This window comes from Struthio camelus, chromosome 5 (genome assembly GCF_040807025.1).
Source record: "Struthio camelus isolate bStrCam1 chromosome 5, bStrCam1.hap1, whole genome shotgun sequence".
Lineage (NCBI taxonomy): Eukaryota > Metazoa > Chordata > Aves > Struthioniformes > Struthionidae > Struthio > Struthio camelus.
The window spans coordinates 72,741,904-72,755,047 of NC_090946.1; the positions used below are offsets into that span (position 1 = coordinate 72,741,904).

Genomic DNA, 13,144 nt, shown 5'->3' on the forward strand with positions numbered 1-13,144 from the left:
AATGTCGAAGGTGAATTGATCTGGTGTATCTGTGAAATGTGTGTAAACTTTTGTGCCCTGTTTGCTCTGATTCTTTGTCAACTACGTACGGTATTGAAGTGATATGAGATGTAATACAGTAATGTGTAGCTGTATTGGCAAGGGAGTATAGGAATTATGCCAGCAGTCTTACGATAGTCTTAGGAACTTATGTAAGCCATTGCAATAATTATGAAGTCCTTTTACAGTTACTAATTCAAATAATTTGTTGAGAAAATGAAAGATTTTGGTGCCAATTTGGTACTCAGGCAAACATTATTTTTAATGTTTTCACTCTAGGCTTTAGAGTTCAAGATGTGCAAGATGCGTCCATCTGCAAAATCTCTTGTATGTGGGGAACAATGGAGTTACAGTGCTAGCCAGAGATTTGCCTCGCTAGTAAATGGTTATACTCTTCTAGTGAAGGTGTATTCACTTGTGCACAGCGTTCTGCATGTGGATGTTTTCCGTTATTTGGGGAGCAAAGAGCTTGTGAATATTCGAGATGTGCTTATTGAAGAGTGTTATGCTGAACAAGCAGAAGAATCATACGAATCACAAGTGCGTATTCAATAAACTTCTCTCTGATTCTTTTCTTAAACTAATTTATTTCAGCTCTGGCTTTCTGAAGCCCTGATTGAGCTGAAGTCTTGGGAGCATGCCGTAGAGGATTAGGCAAGATTAATACTTGAATGGTACTATATATTTTAAAGTGTGTGCATGTTTCATGTGGCGCTATTGGCCAAAAGCATTGCTGCTTTGAGGTGCCTTTTAAGAGATGTTTCCCAAGACGTGATTGAATCACTTGAATTGCTCTACTGTTTTACGTAATCTGAAAGGTGATAAGAACACTGATGGTTTTTGTATTCATATGCAAGTATGCGCGTTCTTTATGTAAAACCTTTCTTCTGACAAATTTTGGAAAAACGTAACTGTTTCATGGTTTTAATTCTCTTCCGTTTTTATGTAGCAAAGCCATGATTTGCTCAAGGCATTACTCTCTGACCAAATAAGAAAAGAAGAGAAAAAGCCTCCCTCGTCAAGAGAAGAAGAAAAATATCCCATTGAAATGTTGTTAAACAAGTTTTCTGTCAATAAATTTGGTACACCAGTCCATAAGGTAGTCTGAGGGGTTGTTCTGGTGTGGTTTTACATGTTAGAATGGAGATCAAGATTGAAAGTACTTTGACTGATCCATATTGGTGTCTTTCGTAGCACGTATTGGAGGACCTTCTGTTGGTAGAAAGCCGTAGTATGACTATCATTGACTTAATCTATTACAGCTCTTAGCAAAGTTTTAAAGGTATAACTGAAGAGCTGACTGAACCTACTGTTTCAGCACATTCTAGGGCAGCTCTTCCAGCCACTGCAGAATGAAGATAAAAAGTAATAAACTGAAGACAATGTTTCAACAGATTGCCTTCCTTATTATATAAGCTGCAGCAAAAAGGAAGATTATGACCCTATCTATTTTTTCTGACGATATGAACGTTATTTTTGTTTTACACAGTGTTTGCTTCTCCCTCAGCTAGGTGTGCACCACTGCCTAGGTGATGCAGAGAACGCTGCAGTAACTGATAATAGTGAAGCAGTGGATGGTTCTTTTGCTGCCAATTCCAAACCCAAGAATTTTCTGTTACTTATGTATATTGAGATATCTAGTCGCTATTAAGTTAGAGTATAAAGCATGGAAACATGTTAAACTCCGTTTACAAGTTAAGCCTAATCTACATTATAACGTTTCCCCATTTCAAACTTGACAACATTTCAGGCTTCAAGCACCAAATCATGCTTGCTTTACCCACGGGAGTAATCCTGTTTAACTGCTTACTTGCATAAAGTGAGACGTTTTCGAGATTAAAGAACAGCTCATGTAAATAAAAACTGGCCTGATTTTGTTAGATGCTCTGTGAAGTCTAAGATAATTTTTAAACCAGTGAGAAGTCTTGAATTCTAGTGCCTGTAAAAATACACTTTTTTTAAGGTTCTTCAATGCTAAATTTGGTTTAGATACTTGAAAATATTGCCTGTTGATCTACTCAGGGTTGTTCTATACATACATAGGCCTATGAAAAAAATTTTTCAGTCAATTTTTTATTTATAAAGGATTTTGATGGGGAGAGATCCACATGTTAGCTAACTAGAATTTCATTTGTTTTCTCTTGTTTTTTGAAGGTAACACTTCACGGACCATTCAGTCCTTATGAGGTGAAATGTTACAGTATGACTAGAATATCTCGATTCAGGTATGATAAAGCTTTTGCTGTGAAGTACTGGCACACTGTCAGCCTTTTCTGATAAATTCATGGAAGCCCATCCTAGTTACTCTTACTGATTTGAGGGGGCTGGATTTTTATTGATTCACAATATTGAAGTACTCAGGCCTGAAGTGCGTTGAAAATGCGTACTATTGCTATGTAAAATTTTAAGAATAGATTTATTAAAGGGGTGTTAATGTTTTTTACAGAAGTTATTTATTAACAATAATATGCAACTGTTAACTGGGATTCAGATAATCTTTAGCCACTAACTGTTACCCATTCAGGTGGCACTATGAATTTAAAAGGATTCTTTTTTCCAAGTTATTGGAAATATGTTTGTGTGTTGGTGGGTGTTTTTTAATGTTGAAAATATTTGCTATTTCCTCCTCCAGATGTGCTTTCATACGAAAAGAAAGTATAAACTCTGTTGTTGTCAGTGATGCTCCTGAAGATCCCTTTCAGCAAATGTTGGTTGCTGCTTCTTTATCAGTAAATGCAACTGGTAATGGCTGATGAAAATATGTTTGGAAGGTTTTTCTACACTTGGTTCCTTTTCTTTTTTTCCAAAGGAGTAACTATCTGAGTAAATATGTCACTGTCATTCTATTAATTACATCTATTTTGATGTTAACGTTTTCTTTAGATACTCTGTAATGTATTGTGTGTTGAATGTTTGTGTGTGTGTGTGTGTGTGTGGCAGGATCTGCTGTGATTTTAGAGGAAACATCTCTGATGCCTCCTATTCCTGGCCTACCGGCACTCCTCAGTATGCTCTTTGCTCCTGCTATAGAACTCAGGTATTCATGCGTTTTTAGAGTAGTGACTCGTTTGTGATATTGCTTAGGACCCTGGCAAACTGGTGACAGAATTTTTCTCTGCTTTTACCATTTAGTATGGGTTTTTGTTTTAGGCGTGTTTGGGGTTTGTTTTTTTTCTTTTTTTATTCCTACTCATGTAATTCTCATTTCTTTTATCAGTTTTAGTAGTGTGTTACTGAGATAACTTACTTCATATACTTAGAAATTGGCCCTGAAGGCTTTACCCTCATGACAAGGTAATACAATTCCTGACAGCCATGCTGGAAGTCTAGGAGGATGAACTGTAGAACTGTGCAAGTTTCAAATATGCACAAGGGGAGGAGACTTGTATGATTTTTGTAAAAGTTGAGTTCTTATATTTGGTTTACTGTTGAGTTTTGTTGAGATTCTCACATAGGGACTGTCATTTTTAACACAGGGAAGCTACCTTTCGTTAATTAAAGTTTCATTTTGTATATACTCATTTTTTAAAAGTTTTATAACTATGTTTTCATAGCTATAACTTTAGTTTTGTTTCAACATCCTATTTAAAAATAAAGGCAGCATGACTAGGTGTAATGGTCTCAGAATTGTTTTAGCGTCTTTAAAAGTCCTGTATCATCTTTGGCACGGCTTAGACACCTTACTGTAAGTCTGTCTTTGTATTAATTTAGTTTCTGTAAACTCCAGGTGAGACTGTTTTCTTCTCATTTGGTATAGGGTTGATAAAAGTGGAAAGTATTTTACTGGTGTTCTGTGTGGTTTGGGCTGGAATCAGATTCATGGCACTCCGCTGCTGCCAGAAAATGACATGGAGCTGACATTTGATGTGCGTTTTGCTGTGGATGACATAGCAGAGGTAAAACATGCATATGAATTTTCACTGTAGTAGAAATTAGGTACAATCGAGTGCATCAGATATTGTTAACTGTTAGACTCCAGGTACTAGAACTCTAGCAGCCTTTGGAAAAATTTTGAAGTTGCATGCTTTTTGTAGTGTAACTACCTGTTTATAACCTTGGACTTGTATCAGAAAAAAATAAACAAAACCCACAAAAACCCCATAGTTGGGCTCATTACACTTTGTTGAACAAGGTCAAATACTGAATGTTATTATGCAACACACAGCAAACTTTTCAGAACAAAAGAAAACCATCCATTTTGCACTAATCAAGTGTTAATGCTTTTTAGTTATGTTCTTAGGATTGTTGAGGTTTTTACAAATCAGTCTAGTTTTACTGCTTTGCAGTCTTCCGTCTGTGATTTTACAGCTTTGAGAAGTATCAGCCTCCATTTCCAAAGCTTCAGATGATTTTGCTCAAGTTAATAATACTCAGTTAAGGGTAGTTGTATGGATATCGCAGCCACTTTCTGTACCCGTCAGTATAATCTAATGCAGAACTGTGACTGAGGTAGAGTGCTTCATATTCTGTCCCTGGCATTTTTACAGATAAACATTCTAAGGACAGCCATTAACAAACTAGTCTGTGAATGTGCAGCGTGTCCGGGACAAGGCAGAATGGCACAGCTGCAAGAAAATGTTCGTCAGAAACTTCTAAGGTAATCATTTTGTAGAGGGGATATCTTGCATTGCAAGTCTCAGCAAAACTGAAATACATGATTGCTCAAAGCATAGCTCAAATTAAGCTTTGGGAAAATGATACACACAACATTAAATGAAAACGTGTTATATTAATTTACTTTGCTCGTTTATAAAGCAGTATACTCAAGAGCTTTAGATTTCTTTTGGTAGCACTAATTCTGCAGGGAAGCGTGATCACTTAATAGTCATAAAACCTAGACAGTAGAACCTGTTCTACAAGGTACCAGTTCGTAGATAGCTTTGCTTTGTGCACCCAGGGCAAGGCTAATAAATAGTCCTATGGCATAAGAGCGCAGAAGGATTTGGAAGGGTTTTCTTTTTTTCTACCTCTAGGTAACATTTGAATTGTATGTGCTGCCTTTCCTCCCTCCGCAAATCTGTGTAGGAGAGGTATTGGTCAAGTTAGTTGCTGGAAGTCCAAAGTTAATTTATAAGCTGAGGTAAGGCCACTTGCCTTTTTCCCAGCAGGCCTCCCTGTTTCTCATAACTCAGATAGTGTCCCTGAAAAAAACATGTGTCAGTGCAGCTTATCTTGAGAACTTCTTCAGTTTGCGGTGTGTGAGAAGCGTTCTGGGAAGGCAATTCAATGAAGTATCCCTGTAACAGCTCCTCTTAGTGTCTGTGACCGCTGAGCATGCTGTGAAAAATCTTCACTAAAACGCACACTACGTTTACAAGCAAGGGCTGTTTGTATCGTCAGTAGACCTTTCTTATCATTAGTTGAGTCTGCATCGAACAGATTTCGCGAAGAGCTCTGGCTCAGTCGTGAATTAGGAATTATGTTAAGCTCTCTAGAGTTGTCCTCATCTCTAGGAAATGTGACCTTTTTTACAGCTGCATGCCAAAGTTTGGTAGTTCCTTACCCTGATATGGCACTGAAATGAAATTAAAAGAGTATGAGTAATTGCTAGAAATTTTGGGGGTGCCCAGTGTATGTTAGCTGACCAGCAAACATGTTGAATGTGACGAGGGAACAAGTTTTATGTAAAGTGATTTTTTTTTTTTCTTTCGGTGGGGGAAAGGGTGTCACTGTGTGTGCTGCTGTCTTCAAGGAGGGTCAGCCAGTCGGCCACTCTTTTCTTACAGAGATGTGGCAGCCTGTAGGCAGCTGTTCTACAGTGTTTCGTGTGTACGTCTAAAATGTGATGGTACAGATCCATCATGGCTACTCCTAAGAGGTGCATGCTACTGGTGCTTTTAACTTAAGGATAACCAGTACAGGGTGGCAGGTGGTTCTCCTTTGAAACCTGAAAATCTCTTGGTAAAATACTGGCAGTTAAGAGAGAGTGTACTGCTAATGGGAAACTTAATTTCCTGTTCTGTGCAAGTACCTTTAGGCCAGTTTAGCATGGTGCTAGTTGTCTGCATTACTTTTGGACGCTGTCATGTAGTGCAGACGTTCAAAGCTAAACTTCAGTAACTTGATTCATTTTGTAGTAAGCGCAGACAGAAATCGATAAAAGTCGATACGCAGAAAGAAGGAAAACCACTATTTCTTCAGAGTCTTGATTTTTTTTTTTTTAAACTAGGCTGATTTACAAATGAAATAATTTCAAAATTTGGTGTTAAACGTATTCTATCTTAGGGCGTTATGTGAAAATTAAATATACTTGAATTTTTACCGCTCTGGAATATTCCTTTAAAGTATTCCTCTGAAAAGTACTTTCTGGCTTACTACATATTTTCCCATTATTCAGAATTCTGTCTTATTTGAGTCATGTTTGCATGACTTCCAAACTTTTTTCAAAATCTACTTAGAAAAATCAGATAATAATCTGCTGCAGGAGTTTTCTTTATTGTTACCATGGCAAATTCTAGCAGAACAAAATCTGGTAGACAAAGTTTGACCTTGAAAGTCACCTCTGGACTTCTACTTCGTGTCCCTGGTCTCAGGATGGATTTGCAAGACTAGCTTTTACAGAAACAACTTCTTAGAGTATTCCAAATCCAGTATGTCTATCTCCTGGTTTTGAACAGATGCATGCTAGATTAGTTTGCTGCCGCATTTGGATGTGTGTTTCTTGTGTTTCCTCTCTGAAACTTTTTTTACACAATTGCTATTCATTCTTTCTTTTCCCTGTTCTTTTCCTTATTCCCACATCTTTCTTCTCCTGGTTCCTGTTTTGTCCCCAAATGAACAAAAGGAAAACATGACTGTCATTTTGAAATACCATGCAGCGTTAAAAACTGCAAGTTCAGTGACTTAGAATCTACAGGATTTATTTAATAAACAATTAATTTATTTTGGTAAAATTTCGTATGTTGTAATGCTCTTTATTTCCTGCCTTCAAAAAGTTGTCTTGTTGGTATTTCTAAAGTAGTATAAGTAAGATTCAGTTAGGTAGTCATTGTGAGTGGGACTTACTTGTCTGAACTTTGAACATGTAGAATTCAGATAAGTTTCTCAACCTGTTCTAATTAAGGTAGAAAAGAAGGGGAGCAGTAAAACTCCTTCAGACAGCGGCAGTTTATCTCCTCTGAAGTTAAAGATGCTACCTAGAAATTGTCCACATCAACTCCTTCAGCTATATGGAAGTCCCAGTACCTTGCACGTGTTGAAACGAGTTTCTCTAGAGGTGCCTGTCTGACCATAATAGGAGCTCATATTCGGGCATCAGCTCTTAGATGTTTAAATTTAGGGCGCTGGAATGTCACTGTTGTTTCTCAAGATTTGTGAATACTACTGCTGTTTTGGCATCTTTTTGAATTGATTGTTCAGGCTCTCACAGGTCACTCCTGGCAATCTGAGCCAGGGTTAACAGAGCTGTGCCATATCAGAGTTGGGCCTTGTTACACGGGCAGCTAGATTGGGGATGGGGGAACTTACAGCAGGGGTGTCCCCGTCCCCCCCACCGCTCACACAGATACACTACTTACTGTTATTCTGGATTCTTTTTCCTAAGTCCAAAAGCTAGGCTTTTTTTCCTTTTTGAAGGAAGAGACCATCTGGTTAGTGTCATGATGCCTTTTTCCTGTGTGTAAAATCTTCTTTCATTTTAAAAATAATATTTCTGGTTGTACTTTATTGAATGTGCTGAAAAAATCTTTTATTAATAAGAGTAAATGTATAAAAAAATTTAGCCTGAACAGTCTTTCTAGCTTCTTTTTCCATTTTTTAAAGCTAATTGTTTTTACAACATGTCACCACTACTTAAGACTAAAATGTATGTATGAAAAATACATCTTGACAGAATTAATTAAAGTGTACTGTTGTACTTTGCATAGCTTGAGGAAATAACTGAGGCATACAAATGATTTGTAGCAACTGAGTTGTCATATAAAACAGAATGCCCTAAAAATAGCAGTGTTCCTTATTCACTAGAATGTACATGCCGAAGTCTTACAGAATAAATGGTAGCTGTAAACTGTAGTACTTTGTCGATTAAGGAAATCATTATTTCACTAAAAGAAATGCATTCTGATGAACTCTTACAGGGAAGTTAGGTTTACTTTTCCAGGGAAACAGAGTGTATCTTCTGACTTCTTATACTAACGGGACAAAGTACAGATACTTGAACGGATTAGAATACTTTAATGAGGAAACTTAAGATTTCACTCACTGTAGGCACCTTGTAAAGACCTGATTGCACCCAATGTAAAAATTCCTTTGCATTTATAATTAATCAACTACAAATTTATTCCTTAAAGATATTTTGATTTAATTTCAGTTTAATCTGCAAATCAAAACCACGAGATGTAATTGTTCCGAAGTGGTATGACAAGTCATATGCCTGGAATCAGGTAAGGTTATTAATATACTTTAAACGATGAAAATGAGTAGTTTAGAGTACCCCAGTATGTCTTCAGTTAGTTGACAGTGGTCAGAGGTTAAAAATTTTTTTTTTTTTGAAAGGATACCTCTTTTGAGGTTGAAAACAAATGTACTGAACTTGAAGATACTGAAAGCATTGTAGAGTGGGAATTAAGGCATAAGGACTGTTGTGCATGCATCAGCCTCTATTAATATCTTATTTTTGTAGAGTCTGTTTAATTTTTTATATTATGTGTACACATACTTTGTCTTTTCAAACAGAACACTTTGCGCTTATTTAGTTGAGAGAGATTGTAGAGGAAACTTTCATTTGTTGGAAGTTAAAATTCTGTATTGATTCTTCTGTTGAACAGCCATAGCGTTAAAGAAGAGGAAAAACATTAACTGATACAGTTTCCTTGGTTAGGACTTACCGGAAAGCAGCGTATCTAAGTTTTACTTTTGGTTGCTGTGCTTTAAGGTGGCTTTTCCCTATTAAGCTTACAGAAATCTGGCTTGTTTTAGAATCAGTGTGATGGAGTCAGATAAAGGGACGTTTTCTTGTTCTGGGAGCGTTTCCTCTAGCTGAAAAGTAGTTTCCTACTCTGTTAGAAGTTTTACCTTTCTTTCTAAAAGGACTTCTGCAAGCCACTAGATTTCTTGTGCAGCTCCTATGACAAATAAGTGTGTTTTCTTAATTAAAGAGGATGAGAAATTGCAGAGTGCAGGAGTAAGATTATTCCCCCTCCTCTCCCCACCCCCAGCATATAAATGAGGTATTTAGGTCTCTTTTGGAAAGACTGAAAACAGTGGATGAGCATCAAGGGCATGTATTTTTAATAGGCATTCACTGAGGAGGTAGTGTGTCTTGGTATATTGCCTTAAGCTGAAGTGCGGCTATTTTCATATTTCACATTCAGCTATCCTTGGTGTTGCCAAGATAGCCTATTATTCAATTATATTCGTGTTTAGCATTTAAAAAAAACACGTTGATGTATAAATCATACATAAAGATTTACCCCATTGCATCCAAAGTCTGAAGAATCTTAGGATGCCTTATTCCTGTCATCACATAAAATACTACCTATAATCCCTTGGAAATGATTATGGAATAATGTTTGCCTCAGGCATATCATGAGATGGGGCTTTTTACAGTAATAGTTATTATGTTTAAATGTACTGCCTGGAACTGAAGTTATGTCTATATGATTTGAAACAGTCACAGCTCTTGGAAAACAAAATACTAAGGTATTTTCATTAACTATATTCTATATGAGTGTATTTTTAAGAATAAACTCTTACTGTGATTTTGTTTGTTTTGATTAGGTGGATTCAGAACGTATCATTGACCAGTCTGAAAGGCAGCATGAAAGAGGAAACGGTCTTTATCAGCTGCATAAGCTTGTTGTGTTGAATGTTTAATTATATAGAGAAGTATCTCAGATGAAGTATGATAACTTCTCCAAAAAACAGTAGTTTTCTATATGGCCTTGAAGGTTCATTCTACAAATCTGATCCTTAGGATTAGTGTAAGCATACTACAATATAGTGCAAAATATGTTAATGGGTTTTTAAAACCTAAGGTATACTGACCTAGAGCTGACAAGTTAATTCGTAAAACCAACTTATATAAAGCAGGGTGCAGTTTTCGTTTTAATAATTCTGAGAAGGTGTATTACAACACAACATGAAAAACAAAGCAGTCTTAGGCTTAGTTATTTGTTTTCTATCTAAAAGTTCAAGAGCTAAGGGGCAGTCTTTTTTCTTTGATAATTGCAAAATGCATTTTTTGCATTTGCTTTATTTGTATGTCATCAGTATTTGAAAAAATCACACAACAAAGGTTGCTTTTGTATACAGAAACTAGAGGTTAATGGATACTGGTAATCTAGGTTATCAAAAGTATAACTTCATACAGAAGATATAACTTGTTTTTTCATTCATTTTTCATATGACAAAACCTGATACATGATTCGTTTTTCCATATGGCAGAAGAATGCTTTTGAATTGCTGATTCATTGCACTTTTGTTTCATCTTTTCTTTTTCTAACTCGGGAGTTCTTTAGTCCTAAAAATAAGGTCAGTCGCTTCAGAATAAAACAGAAGTGGAAGAAAAGGGGTTTGTCTCTTCCATTGTGCGGTCATGCTTCATGAAAAGCTAAATTTGTTGTTAATGGTTTGTGATTGCATTCATGAGATACATGAAGATGAAGGCAATTTGTGGGTCTGTTCTCTCTTCACTCATCTATTTGAAGATCGTGTAATGTCCATTCTTCGTCTGAAGAACAGATAGAACCAATAAACAAAGCGGCAGATGTGGGGAAAACAAGGTGATGCTTAAGCTAACAAGATGTAATTTTAAGTGGTACTTAAACAGAAAGTTAAAGGAGGCAACCTTGTAATAGACGATTTCAGTGTCTGTTCAGTTCATCATAAGCCTAACTTCCTCAGACCCATTTTGGTAATACTTATGAATTAAAACCTCATACTTTATAATGAGATGGATTTAACAGAAAGAAATTGTGTTTCTTGAGTTGCTTAGACAACAGTATTTCATTAACAGCATATTGTACCTAAACGTTCTTGGGGGCAAAGGAAAGTGAAGCAGGCAGAATGTCATATCTCTGCTTTGCCAGTTAGTGATGGGAATTCCTGTAGGAAAAGGTAATTTTGTAATATCAAAAGGTATTATTCCTCATAATGCTGAAGCAGAGATTTGAAAGGAATGGTATGTATTTTTCATACTTTGCTTCCCCTCCGTGTCTTGGTAGTGTTTTGCTTTTCAAGCCTGTTCATGTGAGTATGCTGCCATCTGGTGGGGTTATTGTTATTTCACTTTGAACTTGTAATTGCATGATATAATGCCTCTGAAAATAAAGAGGTACTCTAATAACTCGTGAACTAATAAAACAAAGGTTTCTGCTCTTGTCCCTATGATGAGAGGAGAGGAGTGAGTAAGTGTTATTGGGCTGAAGGAGAGTTATCTGTCATTAGTTGCTTGAGGAGTGTGAGCTGTGTGTCTTAAGAACTCCCAACTTTGTTTGGTACATAATGAGCCCGCAGACAGGATATGGGATAGATTGTCCTTGAAGGAAACGGACCAGTTAGCCTTACTGGGAAGTGCTACTTGTTACCAGATGCAAATGTAGTACTAATTTTTAAAAAGCAGCAGCTGTGTTTTATTGTTTGATCCAGGTTTCAAAAGCATTGCAAAGTTTCTTAAACAAGGTTGGGACTTGGTTCCAGGCAGAACAACAGCTTCAGGACTTTCCCCTTCATGTTTAATAGTAAGGACAGTGGAGAAAGTAGTACTATGATGTGTTAGTATCTCTCTATGGCTATAGACCTGACCCTAGTCAACCTTATGCCTTTCAGGTGTTACTTCTATGAGAAAAGGGTCATGACCATTTATCAAGCTTCCATGTATCTCTAGGTGCTTGTCACCATCTGAGAGAATGGGATATCATTTATCACAATTTGTTAGTGATCACTGACGCAATGCATTTCTCCCATGATTGAGTCCAAAGTAGGAATAATATTTGAATCCATACAAGATCAGCTTAACCAGTGTTTCTTCTCTTGACAGCTTCCAATAGGAACAGTACAGTGATAAATCATGTTGATAGGTGCTTCTCAGAACATACAAGTCTGCAAACACATAGATTCATTATTACTTCTAATTTCCCACACGGCTATGAGATCAGATAGTGGTTTTAAAGTTTTTTCGCGTTGCACGTGACTAACTTTGGAAATTAACTGCCACAGGGTGTGCTAGAAACCAAATATATAAACAAATACCAAAAGGAGTTTAACTATATTTTAACTGACTGTACACTAAATAGGGTTGTTCAGGAGGTGTAGTCTGTGTTCTGTTAACTATACCAGCTGTTATTCCAGATTAGAGAAACGTTATCTCTGATTCCTAAGTTGATTCCTTAGAGTATTTGACAGCCACAGTTATTTCATTATAATAATCATATTGATATGATCAACAATGTGATTTCCTACACTTTCGATGTCAGGAAAAGAGAGATGAAGCGCAGAAATCAAGCAGAGCTGGAGGCAGCGTTCAGGAATCTGGAGCCTGTAGTGCAGGTTCACGTGTGATCAGATGGAAGGACACTGGGACCCATTGACAAGGCTCTGGTCTTTTGTTTATGCAACTCCAAATTGAGTCAGCGGCTAGTAACATACCAACTAATAAAAAACTCCAACTTTGCCTGAGCTCTTCCTAGACACATGCATTCAGGATTGTGGTAAATATGCCAACAATTACAATGAACTTAACTTGTAAGAGCTCTAGTCGGTCTAGAACCCAGCTAGCTTTTCAAGTGCAATACTTTAAGGGCTTCCATGAAGGGTAAGATAAGTCTTTCTAACCTGCAGCTAAATAAGGTGTAGTGAATTTCCTGATAAATTCTTTGATATTTGTTTGTCTTTGATGTTGTGTAAGGCTCTGCCCCTATTCACCTAGGCTCTTTAAACAGCTAAGAAGGTAGGTTGTGTTAATTGGCATTTTCACATTATTTCTGTCCCCTTCACTGAACTTTTAAGGGGGTGTTACCTCATAAAGGTAAAAGGGAATTTGAATTTAAGTAGTGATGCTTATCTAGAGAAAGCACTCAGCCCTTCACTGCAGTTCTTAAGAAACAACTTATTTCTGCGGGTAGAGCAAAGAAGGCTGGCTAAGGAGAGCTGACAAGGAGAAACACTA

The 13,144-nt window shown here is 36.9% G+C and overlaps 1 protein-coding gene across 3 annotated transcripts in view; it reads left to right on the forward strand.

Moving 5' to 3' along the window:
• The window catches only part of TDRD9 (tudor domain containing 9), a 93,435-nt gene that overhangs the window by 70,832 nt on the left and 9,459 nt on the right, over nucleotides 1-13,144 (forward strand). For 2 of the 3 annotated variants that reach the window (XM_068947217.1, XM_068947218.1), the window contains 9 exons: nucleotides 319-579; nucleotides 989-1,138; nucleotides 2,194-2,264; nucleotides 2,672-2,781; nucleotides 2,980-3,076; nucleotides 3,797-3,935; nucleotides 4,527-4,636; nucleotides 8,348-8,420; nucleotides 9,757-9,811. In XM_068947217.1, the coding sequence (XP_068803318.1) occupies nucleotides 319-579; nucleotides 989-1,138; nucleotides 2,194-2,264; nucleotides 2,672-2,781; nucleotides 2,980-3,076; nucleotides 3,797-3,935; nucleotides 4,527-4,636; nucleotides 8,348-8,420; nucleotides 9,757-9,811 (1,066 nt within the window). Of the gene's footprint in view, nucleotides 1-318; nucleotides 580-988; nucleotides 1,139-2,193; nucleotides 2,265-2,671; nucleotides 2,782-2,979; nucleotides 3,077-3,796; nucleotides 3,936-4,526; nucleotides 4,637-8,347; nucleotides 8,421-9,756; nucleotides 9,812-13,144 lie in introns of those variants that run through there. The other variant, XM_068947219.1, reaches the window with a different exon arrangement.